General features: G+C 31.6%; 1 protein-coding gene across 2 annotated transcripts in view; it reads right to left on the bottom strand.

The window, feature by feature from the left end:
• The window catches only part of LOC143230709 (uncharacterized), a 38,416-nt gene extending 24,086 nt beyond the window's left edge, over positions 1-14,330 (bottom strand). The window contains exons 1-4 of one of the 2 annotated variants that reach the window (XM_076464726.1): positions 14,192-14,330; positions 10,306-11,554; positions 9,334-9,448; positions 8,927-9,003 (exon numbers count right to left, since the gene is read on the bottom strand). In XM_076464726.1, coding sequence (XP_076320841.1) covers positions 8,927-9,003; positions 9,334-9,448; positions 10,306-11,511 — 1,398 coding nt within the window. In that variant the 5' untranslated portion in view covers positions 11,512-11,554; positions 14,192-14,330. Of the gene's footprint in view, positions 1-8,926; positions 9,004-9,333; positions 9,449-10,305; positions 11,555-13,930; positions 14,070-14,191 lie in introns of those variants that run through there. The other variant, XM_076464727.1, reaches the window with a different exon arrangement.
• Positions 14,331-14,605: the final 275 nt, after the last annotated feature.

The raw sequence follows: 14,605 nt of genomic DNA, 5'->3' as shown, positions 1-14,605 counted from the left end.
AGTTCTTAACATGTACAAATGTGTAGATGAATTCATGTATATTGTTTGTTTATGATTAAGCACAAAGCTATACAAAGGGCTAGCTGTTCTTTGCCCACCACAGGTATCAAAACCCAGTTTTTAGCAGTATAAATTAAAAGACATACTGCTGCTGTGCCACTGGGGGGGGGGGGCTTGTGTGCACTGTACCAAGCCTTTAGTAAAAGGGTTAATGTCGGAGAGATTCAATTCTGCTTTCTGAATGGGGTGGAGAGGTTCTTGATATATATACATAAGAGGTGTTTTCTGTCTTTTAAGAGTGAAGACACAAAAGCTATCAGTCAAAAGGTGGAACCTATATGGGTTACTATCAGGAGTTTTTTTATTTTGAAAAATTGGTATAAGGTACCTATCTGATCAGAGAGAAGGGGGCAATAGGGACTTGTATACTGTGTTTTCTGTTAATACTACTACTGATAATAATCAAATAATAATGAGAGACTTTTAGACTTTAGGGTTGTATGAAGTGAAATAGTGAGGAAGCAAAGTTTTTTTTTTAAGATGATCATGGTAGTTTCTCTATACCAAATGGTCAGAGAACCAACCAGGCAGGGATATTATTTTAGATTTATTGTAAACCACAACCAAAGATATGATTGCAAAAGATGAAGTAGAGGAACATTTGTGGAAAAGAAATCAATTAGTTTTGAGCTTCTTCTACATGTTAAAATAAAAAAATGAAATTTCTGTTCCCTAGTTTTAAAAGAATCAGTTTTAAAGCTATGATGCAAGATTTATTAGAACAATTAGTTAGAACAGCATTTTCCAAAGTGTGGTCTACGATCTGGTACTGGTCCATGCAAAAAAAAATTTAAAAAATGCTAATCTACAGAAAACTAAAAAATTCAATTCAATTCATTTTGACCTTTTTGTTACCAACTAATGTTTTTAAACTTTCACCGAACCCTTGTTGCATATTAAAAAAATGTAATTAAACCAGTTAATATAAATATATTCTAATAAAATTAATATTTTCAAATAGATCACAATTTAAATTTTCATTTCATCTAATTTGGATTTCTCAGTATTTCAACTAAGCTAGTATAATAGGAAAGAAAAGTGAAAGTTTGTACTTAAGGTTATGAAACTATAGAATTCACAAGTTGACAGTTCCCTTTATACCTTCAGTTCCTCAGGAATTAAAGTGTTCTCAGTGCAATTTAGAGAGCCTAAGAGTAAGTTCTGAGATGTTGATAACCTTGATTCTTGTGAAATGCCATAAATTTAAACTACATTAGCTAGACATGTCCCCTGCTGAGTCCAAGCCAATCTTCTCCTGTCTGCAGATAAGATCAAAGAAGGGATTTTGTAACACATAAAAGGACCATTTGTTCATTCAAGTAAACTGGTTGTTCTTCAATACCAAAGTTTTAGGAATTTTATTCCAAATGTGTTAAATTTGCTTACTCTTGTAATGGAAAGTGAAAAGCATGCAAGACCAGTCTTATGTCTGGTAGCACCAGGTGGCAGCAGACAAGTTGCTGGTAGCTTGTGCTAGAAGCATCAGTTTGTACTGTGAAGAGAGAGAAGATGAGATTTCCTTATCAATCAAAGAGCATCTTTTGGGACTAAAATCATGCTTGAAGGAATATTTTCCTTCAATTGGCAGCAGTAAAATGTGGATCAGGAACCCTTTTACTGTTGAAACAGAAAATGAGGAAGGATTACAACTCAGTGAATTAGAAATTTATTATTGAAATGTCTTGTGATATTGCACTGAAAGACAATTTTAGTCAAATCTCAATTTTTGGCTGAGCTGTTGTGCCGAGTATTCAAATTTATCAGAAAAAGCAGCAAGATTTCTTATGCCCTTTGTCAAGACTCATAAATGCAAATAAGGCTTCTAAACACTGGTTTTCTTCAAAACCTAGTAAAGGAACAGATTTCAGGATCAAACTAACTTCTTGTTCACCTGATTTGAAGTTACCATGTGAAAGACATTGTTATCCTTCTCATTAGGTAAGTTATTTCTTAAATGAGCATTAACAAATATACAATTAATGTAAAGATTAAACAACAACAAATTATAATTTCATTTATTTCTTTTTACACATTATTACTATAAAACACCTGTAATATTTATAATTGATGATGTATTAATAGAACTATTGCTTCCAGTTTGATGTTAAGACTTAGCCATGTCTTAGCAGGTTATCTAATTAGGTATTTGAGAAGGCCAGGCCTCAAGAAAAACTACAAAAAAAATTGGTCCTTAGTTGCAAAAGTTTGGGAAATGCTGAGTTAGAACATAATGTGAAGTAGATTTGGAATATTTTTGAAATATAAATTGCCTCTAATTCAAAAGGAAAAGGATAACAGGAGAGATCAAACCTAATAAGCTGACTAAAACTAAGAGACAGCTAAGAAAGATAAAGGAAAACACCAAGGTTCTTACAACAGCAACTGAAAACATTAAAAGGATGTTAAAATACTGATACAGGGCATCTAAACTAGTTAAGAATAGCCCACAATTACATATTATTACTTTTATATAATGAAAGTTTCTGGAGGTTGCATTTTCCCTTCATTCTCCTCCTCCATCCACACAAGCACACAGGACAAAATGAGCCTGTGACTGGGTTAATGGGACACTTCTTCATACATGTGCATTGTGCTATTTATTGTTGAATCCTATGATACAAAGTCTAAATCCAAAGAAACATAAATAATAAAAACTTTAAAACATATATATGGAGTAGTTTAAAAATTATATGCAATTCTGTGTTTATTTTCTGCAGCAATATCAGCTTATTACTGTAATTTTCTCTTGTACATTATACCTGCCTCCAGGGCCAAACATTTTTCATTCTCATTTTGTATCTCAGTCAGTTTTTTTAGGTTCTCTTTGTACTTTGAAACATGGACATGGATTAAACCTCAAAGAAAGATAGGAATCCCTATAACAGTGAACTTAACAGTTTATAAACTTTTAATTGTGTGTGTGTGTGTGTGTGTGTGTGTGTGTGTAGCCAACATGATGATCAACACAAATACAGTTAAAGTAGCAAAGACCGTCACTAAGATTCATTATTTTTGTTGATTTATCTGCCTTTTAATAGAGTTTGAGCTAATTCTCTTTATTAATTAAGAAGTTTAGAAAGCGATTAATTGTAGTAAAACTTTATTAACTACAGTTCATACTGAACTGCTCAGTTCAATTTCAAACACTTTACAAGAACTTTCTAAGCACTCACAGAACATTTTTCAAGCACTGTTTTGGAAGCTAAAATCCATGTCAAAATCAATCTGATTCCACTGAAAATTTTATAATAAAATTCCTATTTGTTCGACATATGAATTTAGACTGAAAAAAAACTATTTATTGTGCTCAACTCCACAATATTCTCAATATACACACACACACTACTATTATAATATTTAAGTACTTATTCAAAAGAAACCCCCTTTTCAAGCCCTTGAAATTTTATTCTCAATTTCAAGGACTTTCAAGGATATATATGCACCCTGATCAACAATTTTGAGAGAGCTTATAGTTTCTGCAACTTTTGAGTAATTCCACTGTCCAGAGATTTAAACTTTCCCTATCTACAGTTGTACAAGTGTAACAACAAGGGATTAAATTTTTACCATGGTTTCAAATTTCCAAGTATAATCGAGAAAAAACTGAAATTATAAAGAAATGGCTATATAACACAGAAACAGGACACACCATAAAGACATTTCCTTTTGATAAAGCCAGTGTTTTGTATGAGAAACATTTCACTTCTGATTATTTCAAGGCAGATTTACAGGCTGAAGTAAAAAACCTTGATGATATCTTGTAAAAGGGGCAGTGCCAAATGCTTTTAAAGAACTCCACCAAGCCAAGACATAGGATGACAGCTGCAGATCAGAAGAGAGAAAGAAAAGTGTATTTTATCTATTATTATTACAAAATCTTTTCAAATGTGTATAACTGCTTTATTCCACAGGCCTACAGATGAGCATAACTTGGACTTATTCCAATGGCCAATGGTGAAAATACAAAACATACAAGATACATTTTTCTTTTATTTCAAAAATCACTACTGCAATATCATGCTGCCTCATGATAATTAAGCAACAAGATAATTTTTTTCCTTAATATTTTTCACACAACAATGCTTCTAAGCTCATATGGATGAATGAGTGGCTAGGCTATCAACATTTGTATTTCAAAAGCCAGAGGGCAATCTGTGTGGTGTTACCCATGGAACATGTGACAGCACGTATTCCCACATTTTATCTTATTTTATGGTTGTCATTATTACACAATTATGCTGTTTGACCACCACTATACAAATAACCAGACAATGCTTTCCCATTCAATACAAATATACCAGAGTTCCCCTTTAAGAAAAAATTATAAAACCAAAAAAAGACCTTTGCTGTTTCTTGTTTCCTTTGATGAAACTGGTATGAGTACAATTAATAAATTAGTAATGTTTATGGATTTTATTAAAAGTCATGAGTATTTCTAATTTCACTGAGGATGTTGAGTTAAAAAAAGAATCATAAATCAATTGTTAAGTTAGACAAATGACCTTTAATTATATTAAATGCAATGTATTTGGATTACTATAATTTTTGCACACATTTAACACAGACAGGAACCCATTCAAGAAAATTACCGAATAAACAGATCTTGACGCAAGTGTAAAAGTCACTTAACTATGCTGTTGCACACAGTAAAACTAATAGAATTTCAGAGTATTTATTGACATATTGATTCCAAATCAAATGAAATAATTATATCTATATAAATAACTAGTTAGGCCTCACTTGGTATATTTTGCATACAGTTTTGGTCTTCTTACTATAACAAAGAAAGCATACCAAATTATAGGAAAAGGTTTAGAAGATGGCTACTAGGATGACTGTGGTGATGGAAGTTATCCTATATGGATAGTTTATAATTTTTTCATTTATTTTTTTTTCAGAAAAGAAGGATAAAAGTTTTTAAGATCATTCAGGGAATATATGGATAAAGGCTTCTCATTTCTCTGTGCTTCATGAAAATTCTAAAGATAATAGGATGAGAAAACACAAGTTTAAGATTTGGAATACAAAGGCTAGACTCTTTATATAACAATATAATTGACAAACTAGCCAGAACTTTACAGACGTTTAACAGAGGAAGGGGATGGTTTTTTTGTTTTGTTTTTCATGAAAAGTTGGAGGGTTTAGATTTTTACTTTTCTAAAAAGCGAGTGTGCAAGGACAGCCTTGAAAGACCACATGGCTTCTTGTTATCCATACGCTATGTTAAATGGTATCTTAATCAGATATATCTTGAGAGCTGTATTATTTCATAAATATTTTTTGTCATAATTAAATGTCTGTCATTATATGCAGTCATCTAACAATAAAATGATACTTGCTGAACTACATAAATGTTGACATAAAATTCACATACAAAAAAAGAAAAACACAGTAAACAAGGTTCAGTAAGCTTTTACAAGTGCAAGAAAGTAAAGTGTACAAGTATCTTCAGTATTTTAATAGGTACTAATATGCATTAATAATTTTTACCCCAAGTTTTCTTTTTAGAATAAAAAATGTAGGCTACCAAGCCAATTTACTATGATCTATTACTGTGGTGTATATGAATGGATAACTTTTCTGTTAGCTTTTAAATACTAAAGTTTGAGTTACATTTTTCTTGATGTTTTCTATGATCAAAATTAATTTTACAAAAAAACATCATACAAGGAAGAAACATTTACATTTAGACCTGTAAAAATTACTAACAATAATAAAAAATAAAAAGTGATTTGATAAATGGTGAGGAAACAGATTAATGGATAATAATAATAATAATAATTTGTACTATAAGTACAAAGGATTTTTTTAAAACAAAATCTTTTGCTTTCTTCGAAATTAACACAAAGAAATTATTAATAATTAAGCCTACAAGACATTACTAATAAAACCAAATGCAAAATCAAAGGAGTCCTTATAACAACTCAAACCAAATTTAAACCAGTATAAAGGAACACCTTTATACCTATATTAATTAATAATACTGCACAACAAAGTTTTTGCTTCTTGAACACTGTTAGGTGTTCCTTATAGGTTTTTGGCTGCTGATCACGAAAATCACATTCAAATTTGCCCATCATGTACTGTTTCATCGAAATCTTCAGTTTTGTTATGCTTTTTCTTATATTTATGTCCAAAAATTTTCATTTCTGAAAGAGGCCTATGAACAATGTTTTGTGCAGTCTGGGCATGTCCAGGCATAAAATCAGGCCAGGTTTGAAGCTGTTCTGTGAAAGTATGCAGCCCAGGCAGGCTATAAAAGTGCTCATTTAGACTCAAATATAGACCTTATAGTGTGTATGCATTGTTTCAGAATATAGCATTGCCTCAGTAGCACTGTAACAAGCAAGTTAGATATTATATATAGACGTTTTACAGGACGATTGGTGTCGGTCAATATGTCTTGTCAATTTCGTAACAGCCGCAACGCATTCTGCTATATTTGTGGCGAGTATACGCTTGTTCATCAGAGACACTCATAGACTGCTCCTGAGAAGAAAGAATATCATCTGTACTTTGGCTGTAAAATTGGTGATCAAGACCAGGAATGGATGCTTCACATTTGTTGTGTAACATGTGCTGTCTGTCTGAGAGCTTGGCTCAGAGGAACTCGAAAGACAATGTCGTTTGCTGTCCCGATGATATGACGAGAACAGAAAGACCATGTGATGGACTCTTACTTCTCTTTGACTAATGTATCTGGTTTCTCTGCCAAAAACAAGAAGTCAGTTGAATATTCTAATCTGCCTTCAGCAATAAGACCCATGCCACATGATGACAGTCTTCTAATTCCAAAACTACCAGAGGAATGGACCTCAGACGAACCAGATGAAGAAACTGCAATGCAGGGAACTGGCAGTGACATTGATCTAGATTTTGAACCATGCTCCTCAGGCGATCCACATCTCATAACACAGTCAGAATTAAATGATCTGGTCAGAAATTTGGGTCTGTCAAAAGCAAAAGCTGAATTGTTGGGTTCGAGACTGCAGGAATGGTGTTTGCTGTCATCATGTACGAAAATTTCTGTTTTTCGAAGCTGCCAAGATGATATAACCAAATTCTTCGCACAAGTTGACAGTCTTGGTTTCTGTATTGACATTGAAAGATTGTTCTCTGCTTTGGGTTGTGACCATGACCTGCAAGAGTGACATCTCTATTAATTCATCAATGTTAAGCCTCAAAGCTGTTCTATTATACAATGACAACGTTCACCCTTCAATACCTGTTGGCTATGTAGCACACATGAAAGAAATCTACGAGAACATGGAAATGTTGTTGAAGCACATCCAGTACAGCAAGTACAACTGAAATATCTGTGGAGATCTGAAAGTCGTTGCTCTGTTACCGGGACTGTAGCTCGGCAAAGTACTGTTGTTTCATCTGTGAATGGGACAGCCGTGCCAAAAAGTCACATTATTCTAGACAGAGCTGGCCAGTCTGTAAAATATTAGTTCCAGGACAGAAAAATGTGGCACATGAACCACTTGTTCACCCGGCAAAGATTTTTTTTGCCTCCTCTTCACATAAAATTGAGACTTATAAAGAATTTCTTGAAAGCAATGTACAAAGAAGATGAAGGTTTTCATTATTTAAGACAAATGTTCTCAAGAATAACTGAGGCCAAGATCAAAAAGGGCATTTTTGTTGGCCCTCAGATCAGACATGTTATGAGTGACAAGCAGTTCGAAGATCTGTTAGTTAGGCCAGAAAAGATTGCCTGGAAAGCCTTCAAAGACGTTGTTGACAATTTTCTTGGCAATTACAGAGCCCCACATTACATTCAGCTGGTAGACAAACTTCTTAAAGAATACAAAATAATGAAGTGCAACATGTCACTCAAGATTAATTTTCTCCACTCACACATGGACTTCTTCCCCACAAATCTCGGTGCTGTCAGTGACGAAGATGGTGAAAGGTTTTACCAGGACATTGCTACAATAGAAAAACAATATCAGGGCAACTGGAATCCATCAATGCTTGCCGACTACTGTTGGACACTGCAATGTGATGCATCAAACACTGAATACAAATGAAAATTAGGAGCAAAACACTTAATTATGTTGAACTTAATAGCATATTGGAAACAAATGCAATTAAATACATTATTGCCAGTAAACAGTTAACTGTCTATTTCTCAGAGTTCCTACGTGATGAAGCAAAACCAAAACTACATTTTGTGACTAGGTACCTGTCACAATTAGCAAAAACTTTTTAAAAAAATTATGCAGTGTAACCTAACATCTAATCGCAATGCCCCCTACAATCTCATCCCCGAAACATATACGGCAATGGTCAGTTATAAACCCTCTATTAACCTGAAGATGTTCGAAGAAGGTTAAAACTTTCAAAACTTTGTTCTGTATTCTAATTAAAGTTTTAATATCCATACCATCTGTTTTTAGAATACAAATTATACTTTCATTATAAGTTGCATCAATTTATGGTTACAATCTCACAATAAGTTTTGAATGAGGCCCTTCCAATTACATTGGCAAATTCACACTAACAAAAATTGTTTTGGATATTTCGTGGGTTTTACATATTTTTACCCAATGTACCTATCACCTTTATGATGGACTAATAATACAAAATGACACATTAACATACCAACCACATACTTTTGCATGCTTCTTGTATCATACTTATGTTTTTAGCAAATTCATAAAAATAGTATACCAGTGATTACATAGTCAACATTTTCTGTGCTTACTAAATAACATCAAAACATCAGGAACTAAAAAATGTAATGTAAAACTAACAATTTCACTGAGAACTCATTTTTTCACCTTCTTTCCAGCTAAATCCCCAAATTGAAATACATTTAATACAATAAACCTAGCGATACCAACTACCTACTTCATACCTCACAGAGTTCTTCCCAATTTTGTTTCAAAATATCATTTTCTCTTTTAGTCCACTTTCCTGTACGAATTTTCACACCTTGGTATAAACAATAAAAACATACAAACCTTTATGTGAAGTGGTTAAACATTATATAAATCATATAAACAAGTAACATAGCCCTACTTATGTAACAAAGTATTTACATTTATCTATTTGAGATTACTTATATGATAAGTGATACAGTTACAAAAAACAAAAATATATCATTTTTATCTCAAATTTTAAGAAACTAGGAATATATATTAACTAAATGTTTACATTATAACATGATGGTAAAGAGATACATCCATAACATTTTTTGTTTTTTTATTTAATCAATAACAAACCTTTTTTCATCCAAATGATTAAACATAACTGTCTACTAACCTTTACAAAGTAGCTGTTCCTTTTCACTTGGTGTTAAGTTGCATACAGTTCCAGCTTTGTGAAGAGCTGGTGGAGAGAAATTCAGGGGATCTTCTGTGGCATCTAAATGAAGTTCCTAAAGAAAGTAATGTTTACATTGTTGTCATTCAATCATTTCTTACTTATTGGAAAATATTATGATAATATGAGAATTTCTATATGTTTACTAGCCTGCTACCTTCAATAACCAATAAAGATATTACAATCCCTCCCTCTACATAAATTTAGTTCAGAAACTAGATTAATCAGTGGGTGAGATGAGAAATATATACAGAGAAAAAAGATATGCCCCTACTCCCAAAAATTTTTTTCTCAAGATTTAGGAAAAAAACAAATGAAGGTAATAAGAATATGCAATTTGAAAAGTCTCCAACAATAAGTCTTTCTTATTCCTGGCAATAATGTTATGCAGTGTTATTTTCAATTAACTTTGTAAAAGCAACAATTACTTTTATTCTATTGGAAAAATTTGTCACACACACAAAAAAATAACCCTTGAAATATGTCAAAAAATTAAGTAAATTGACTAACAGTTTTTATATAACACATCTATGATATTTTTAGCATAAACTGAAAAAAATTATGTATATGGTAATTTTTTCAACTAAAACACTGTATAGTGTGTATATATATAAAGCTTTTCAATTTCTATACTGCTACTACTTTATTCCTTATGCAAGACTGGCAAATGGAGGTTAAGACTCATACACAGTATCCCCACTGCAATGTGGGTCCTACTTCTTACATAACCTCCAATACCTAGGGTACATTTTATAATCCCACATTAACTGTTTGTATCCTGGAATCTTTTTAATTAGTGCAGCATTTAATTTATTTTTGTTTCAGCTTGTGTTTTAAGTTATAAACATGTATATATACACAAATTGAAAGGTTGTTCTTCAGTAACATTAATGTGTCAAATTCATCATTTACCTCTTCCATAACTGCTTGGTCGTCATCAGTATCTGACTGATCTAAAGTAAAGTGTTGGTTACCATTCACCTTAGAGTTTTGGTGGTCATTATCTTCTGAAAACTTTTCTCTTCCATTCTGACCATTAAAGCTACGGGTTTCATCAATTTCATCCGATTCTTCTAATACATTAGAATCTGATGAAAATGTGGATCTTGTAGTAAATGCACTCTTTACGCTAGTTTTTCTATTATTCTGAGACTCTCCATCAAAAGCAAACTTTTTTTTCTCTTTTGTGGATAAACTGCTACTAATTTGTTTACCTTCACAAAACTGTTTTCTTGGTTTCTCAATAATTTTCTCTCTAAATTTCAATCCTGAACTATTATGACCATTTAAATCACAGTCCACATTTAAAGAATCCTCATAATTATTACTGGCTGGTACAAAAGACTCTAATTCACCATACATAGGCTTATTATGTTCACAATCTATAGTGACCATTTTTTTTGATACAGTTCTTGTGTTATTTGTATTTGAATTGGGAGATTTAGTCTTTTCAGGAGTTTCATATCCACCATTCAAATATTTTCTTTTTTGTTTCTTCCATGGTAATTCCTCATTACATTCATATTTCCCCTTATTCAAATTAAAATTATTTTGTCCCATAACATTAACATTCTCATGCCTTGCTGTCGGTTCATTACACTGAGACACATTTTGTTCACACGCATCAATAATGCTCACAGTTCTTTGACTGTCTGTAAAAGATGACCGAGAACTGTTCTGCAAGATTTCACTTGGTTCACTTTTCTTACTTCTTTTATGTTTTTTTCTGTGCTTCTTTTTGTTTGGAACAAATTCTGTGTTGGCATCTTTCAAATTAATGTTATGTCCATTTCCAAAAAATGATGCTGTTGCAAATGATTCACCACTAATATCTGAATTTCTTTCACTTGTTTCTCTTCTATGCTGTGCCTTATAGTAACTTCTCTTCTCTTTATCCATCTGTTTATTTTTGTTTTTCTTATGTTTCTTCCTACCAGATGGAGAAATCAAGTCTACTTCTGCTGCATGTAACAACTTACAATTATTGTTATCTTTGTTTTGATAATTAATACTTCTAGGTTGACTAGGATGCTCATTATTTATTACATTATTCTGTTTTTCAGTATTAAAATCATTGTCATGAAATCTAATGTGATGTTTTTTATTTCTATGACCCATCTTTTCATTTGTTGTCCCACAAGGTTTCACTTAAATGGAAATTCTGAAAATAAAAAAATAAAAATTAAATTATTCATGCTTTCAATATCAAAGGATTACATAATTACAATATATCAAAGTAAATATGTAGGTTTCAATGTTATAACATGAGAATATATCAGAAGCAGCTAAATAATTATGGATTTTATCCCATCATATTAAGCCTAATTAAACTCCTGAGTTTAAGGTTGAAAGTAACAGAGTACTCAAAAGAAGTGGGTGTGTGCTCCTTATACAAGAGACAAACTGCATCATCTTACTAGTGTTACGACCAAGAACATAAACAAAATGGTAAACAAGAGTTTGAAACTATATGAATTACTATTCATGGGTTATCAAGCTTTTTACAGAAAATTGTTATATGTCACCAAATCAGACAGAAAGAGCCAATAACAAATTGTATATTGAGTTCAGGGTTGATACTAATAAGAATACTGATGCAATAATTATGAAAGACTTGAACATACTGCTTGGAATTGTACAGAGTCAAATAGTAAGGGAGAGAACTTTTTTTACAAGTGATTAAAAATGGTTTTTTACACTAAATGGCCAGAGATTCAACCATGTATGGATGCTATTTTGAATATATTACTAATAAATAATAACAGTATGAGTACAAGAGATAAATTAAGGGAACATATGAGGAAAAGTCATCATTGCATAAGTAGGTTTGATGTTTTCTTGCTACATGTTGAGATAAAAAGTTGTAATTCTTAATTTTAGAAAGCTAACTTGGTGTCCATGATATAAAATTCATCATTAGTGAAATTAAACTGAGTTAAAAAGTATTGTGTGTAAGATGGTTAAATTTTTTTTAAATAAATTAATTTTAACTTAAGATAGGCATGATACAACAAAAAAAAAAAAGGAAAAAGGCAAGAGACAAGACCAAACCTAGTAAATGCATGAAGGAAAATATCAATGATAAATAGATTGAATTATATAAAAAATCTTATGGAGTTTAGGGTTTTTTGAAAACTGAGACTAAGAAATTCAAAACAGCTGGCTGAAGATATTGAAACAAGTAGCAAGGTAATCAAAATGTTAGAAAGTATATTAGGTTTCTAAAAGATGATGAAGGTAAGATTGCTATTTAAGTCTAAAAACATGGATGACTTTTGAATGTTTTTCTCTTTTATTCCTAAAAACATTAAAAAGTTCAAAAAACACAAAGCACTAGGACCAAACATGGTTTTAAAGAAGACTGAAGATCAAATATGCAAGACACTCCTTTCTTATTTTTTGTATGTCAATAGAAAGTGGGCAGGTGGTTGAGGTTGAAGAATTTCTTACGTTACTTATACTTTTAATGAGGATAAGTTCCCCTATTAGTCATAGGTCAATTAATCTTATTTCTGTAGTGAAAAGAACACTACTGAGTTTGATAAAAGAAGTTTTAGGAATCCATTTTGTAAAATATGATAGATTTTAATACCAAATTTAATTCATCAATTGGTAATTTTGCCTTATTAATCTGTTTTTAAGGTATTACTTATTATCTGGGCAAAGTGAGTGAACTTTGTGTACTTAGATGTCCAAGTTCTTATCAGGTATTATACAAAAGATTAATTAAGAAAAGGACATTGATAGGGATTGATAAGTTACTAACACTAAGGTTAATAGAATTTGTTGCTGCTTTTATAATTCTAACCATTACAAGTTTTTTAAAAAATGTTATTATTTCTTTATATAAATCACGAATTAGTGATTTACTTGGGCTACTGTGTACCATTTTGTCATTTTGGTTTCCTTGTGCAAGAATCTTATTGGTAAGGGCCCAAGAACGGAAGGGATATTTTTGCGAGATATGTTTAAAAAAAGGTAAGAAGTGAACTTAATGAATTTCACAAAATTATCCAGAGGATAGATAAGATAAATGCCTATGAAAATAACTTTAAAGAGGGGACTCAAATGTAAGATATTGAATAGGCAAATAAGTTAAGACTATTTTTATAACAAGGTGGTTTACTTGTAGAATGAATTGTCATCAGCAGTAATAGGGAAAGGCACTTTACAGAATCAAATGGGAATCTGATTTCCTGAGAGTAGAGGGCAAGTGTACAATGTCAGCTGAAGGACCAAATGGTCTCCTTACTATACACAAATTTGGTTAAAACTTACACAAGTTATATTTTACAACAACTGTAATTTTTCTTTCAAACTTTCCTATAAATAGTGTATAACTTTAAACATTAGCATTTAATCAAATTATGATGGATCTTATCCCATCATTATTAAGATACTAATAATGCAAACTTTAAGTGAATAACAATAAGCATTAATTTCAAAATCAAAATATTGCCACTAAACAGAGCAATTTTTAATAAGAACAGATTGGTGTGGGTGTTTAAGTTAGAAAATATAATAGTGAAATACTCACCAAATAAAACTAATTTTATGGTAGCAGTACTTAATACTGTAATTGTTAGGATAGACAAGGTTTCCAAATAATTCACGTGCAGAAAAATCACCCTACTGAATTTCTAAGGGGAGAATCGGCTGTTCAAATAAGGTTACGATATATTATGAATATATATCTATATAATAATAATAATACGCTGAAAAAAGTCGCTAACATTTCCGGTATAACAATGATTATTTAACAATGTCTATAATTGTAGTTTTTGCATCTACCACTTACCTAGCTGATCACGTCAATACAAATGCCCTAGAGGTCTCGAACTATCACCACATAATTTCTCGAGCTTACTTGATTGGTCTCTAGGTGTCCTCCCCTTTCTCTATTCCGATGGTTTTATAAAGATTTTTATAAACTTATGATGCACGCGCTTAAATATCTTTTAAACACAGTTCAACCTTACAAATGAAGTTACATATATTAGGACTAACAAGCGACAGTTTCTTCAGATACTGAATATAGTTATAATATAAAAAGTAAACAGTCAAGAGTATTAAACACTATAAATTTAAAATAAAGTAGGAATCCTGCTACACAAAGTAATGAAACAATAATTAATACCATAATCACAAGTTTATAATATTTAATACCTACATTGGCAACTTTACAACATTTTTCTAGACCAAAATTAGGGAT

The sequence above is a fragment of the Tachypleus tridentatus genome, chromosome 10, assembly GCF_004210375.1.
Source record: "Tachypleus tridentatus isolate NWPU-2018 chromosome 10, ASM421037v1, whole genome shotgun sequence".
NCBI lineage: Eukaryota > Metazoa > Arthropoda > Merostomata > Xiphosura > Limulidae > Tachypleus > Tachypleus tridentatus.
The sequence above is the reverse complement of the archived record's forward strand: the minus strand, read 5'-3'. Positions and strand labels throughout refer to the sequence as shown.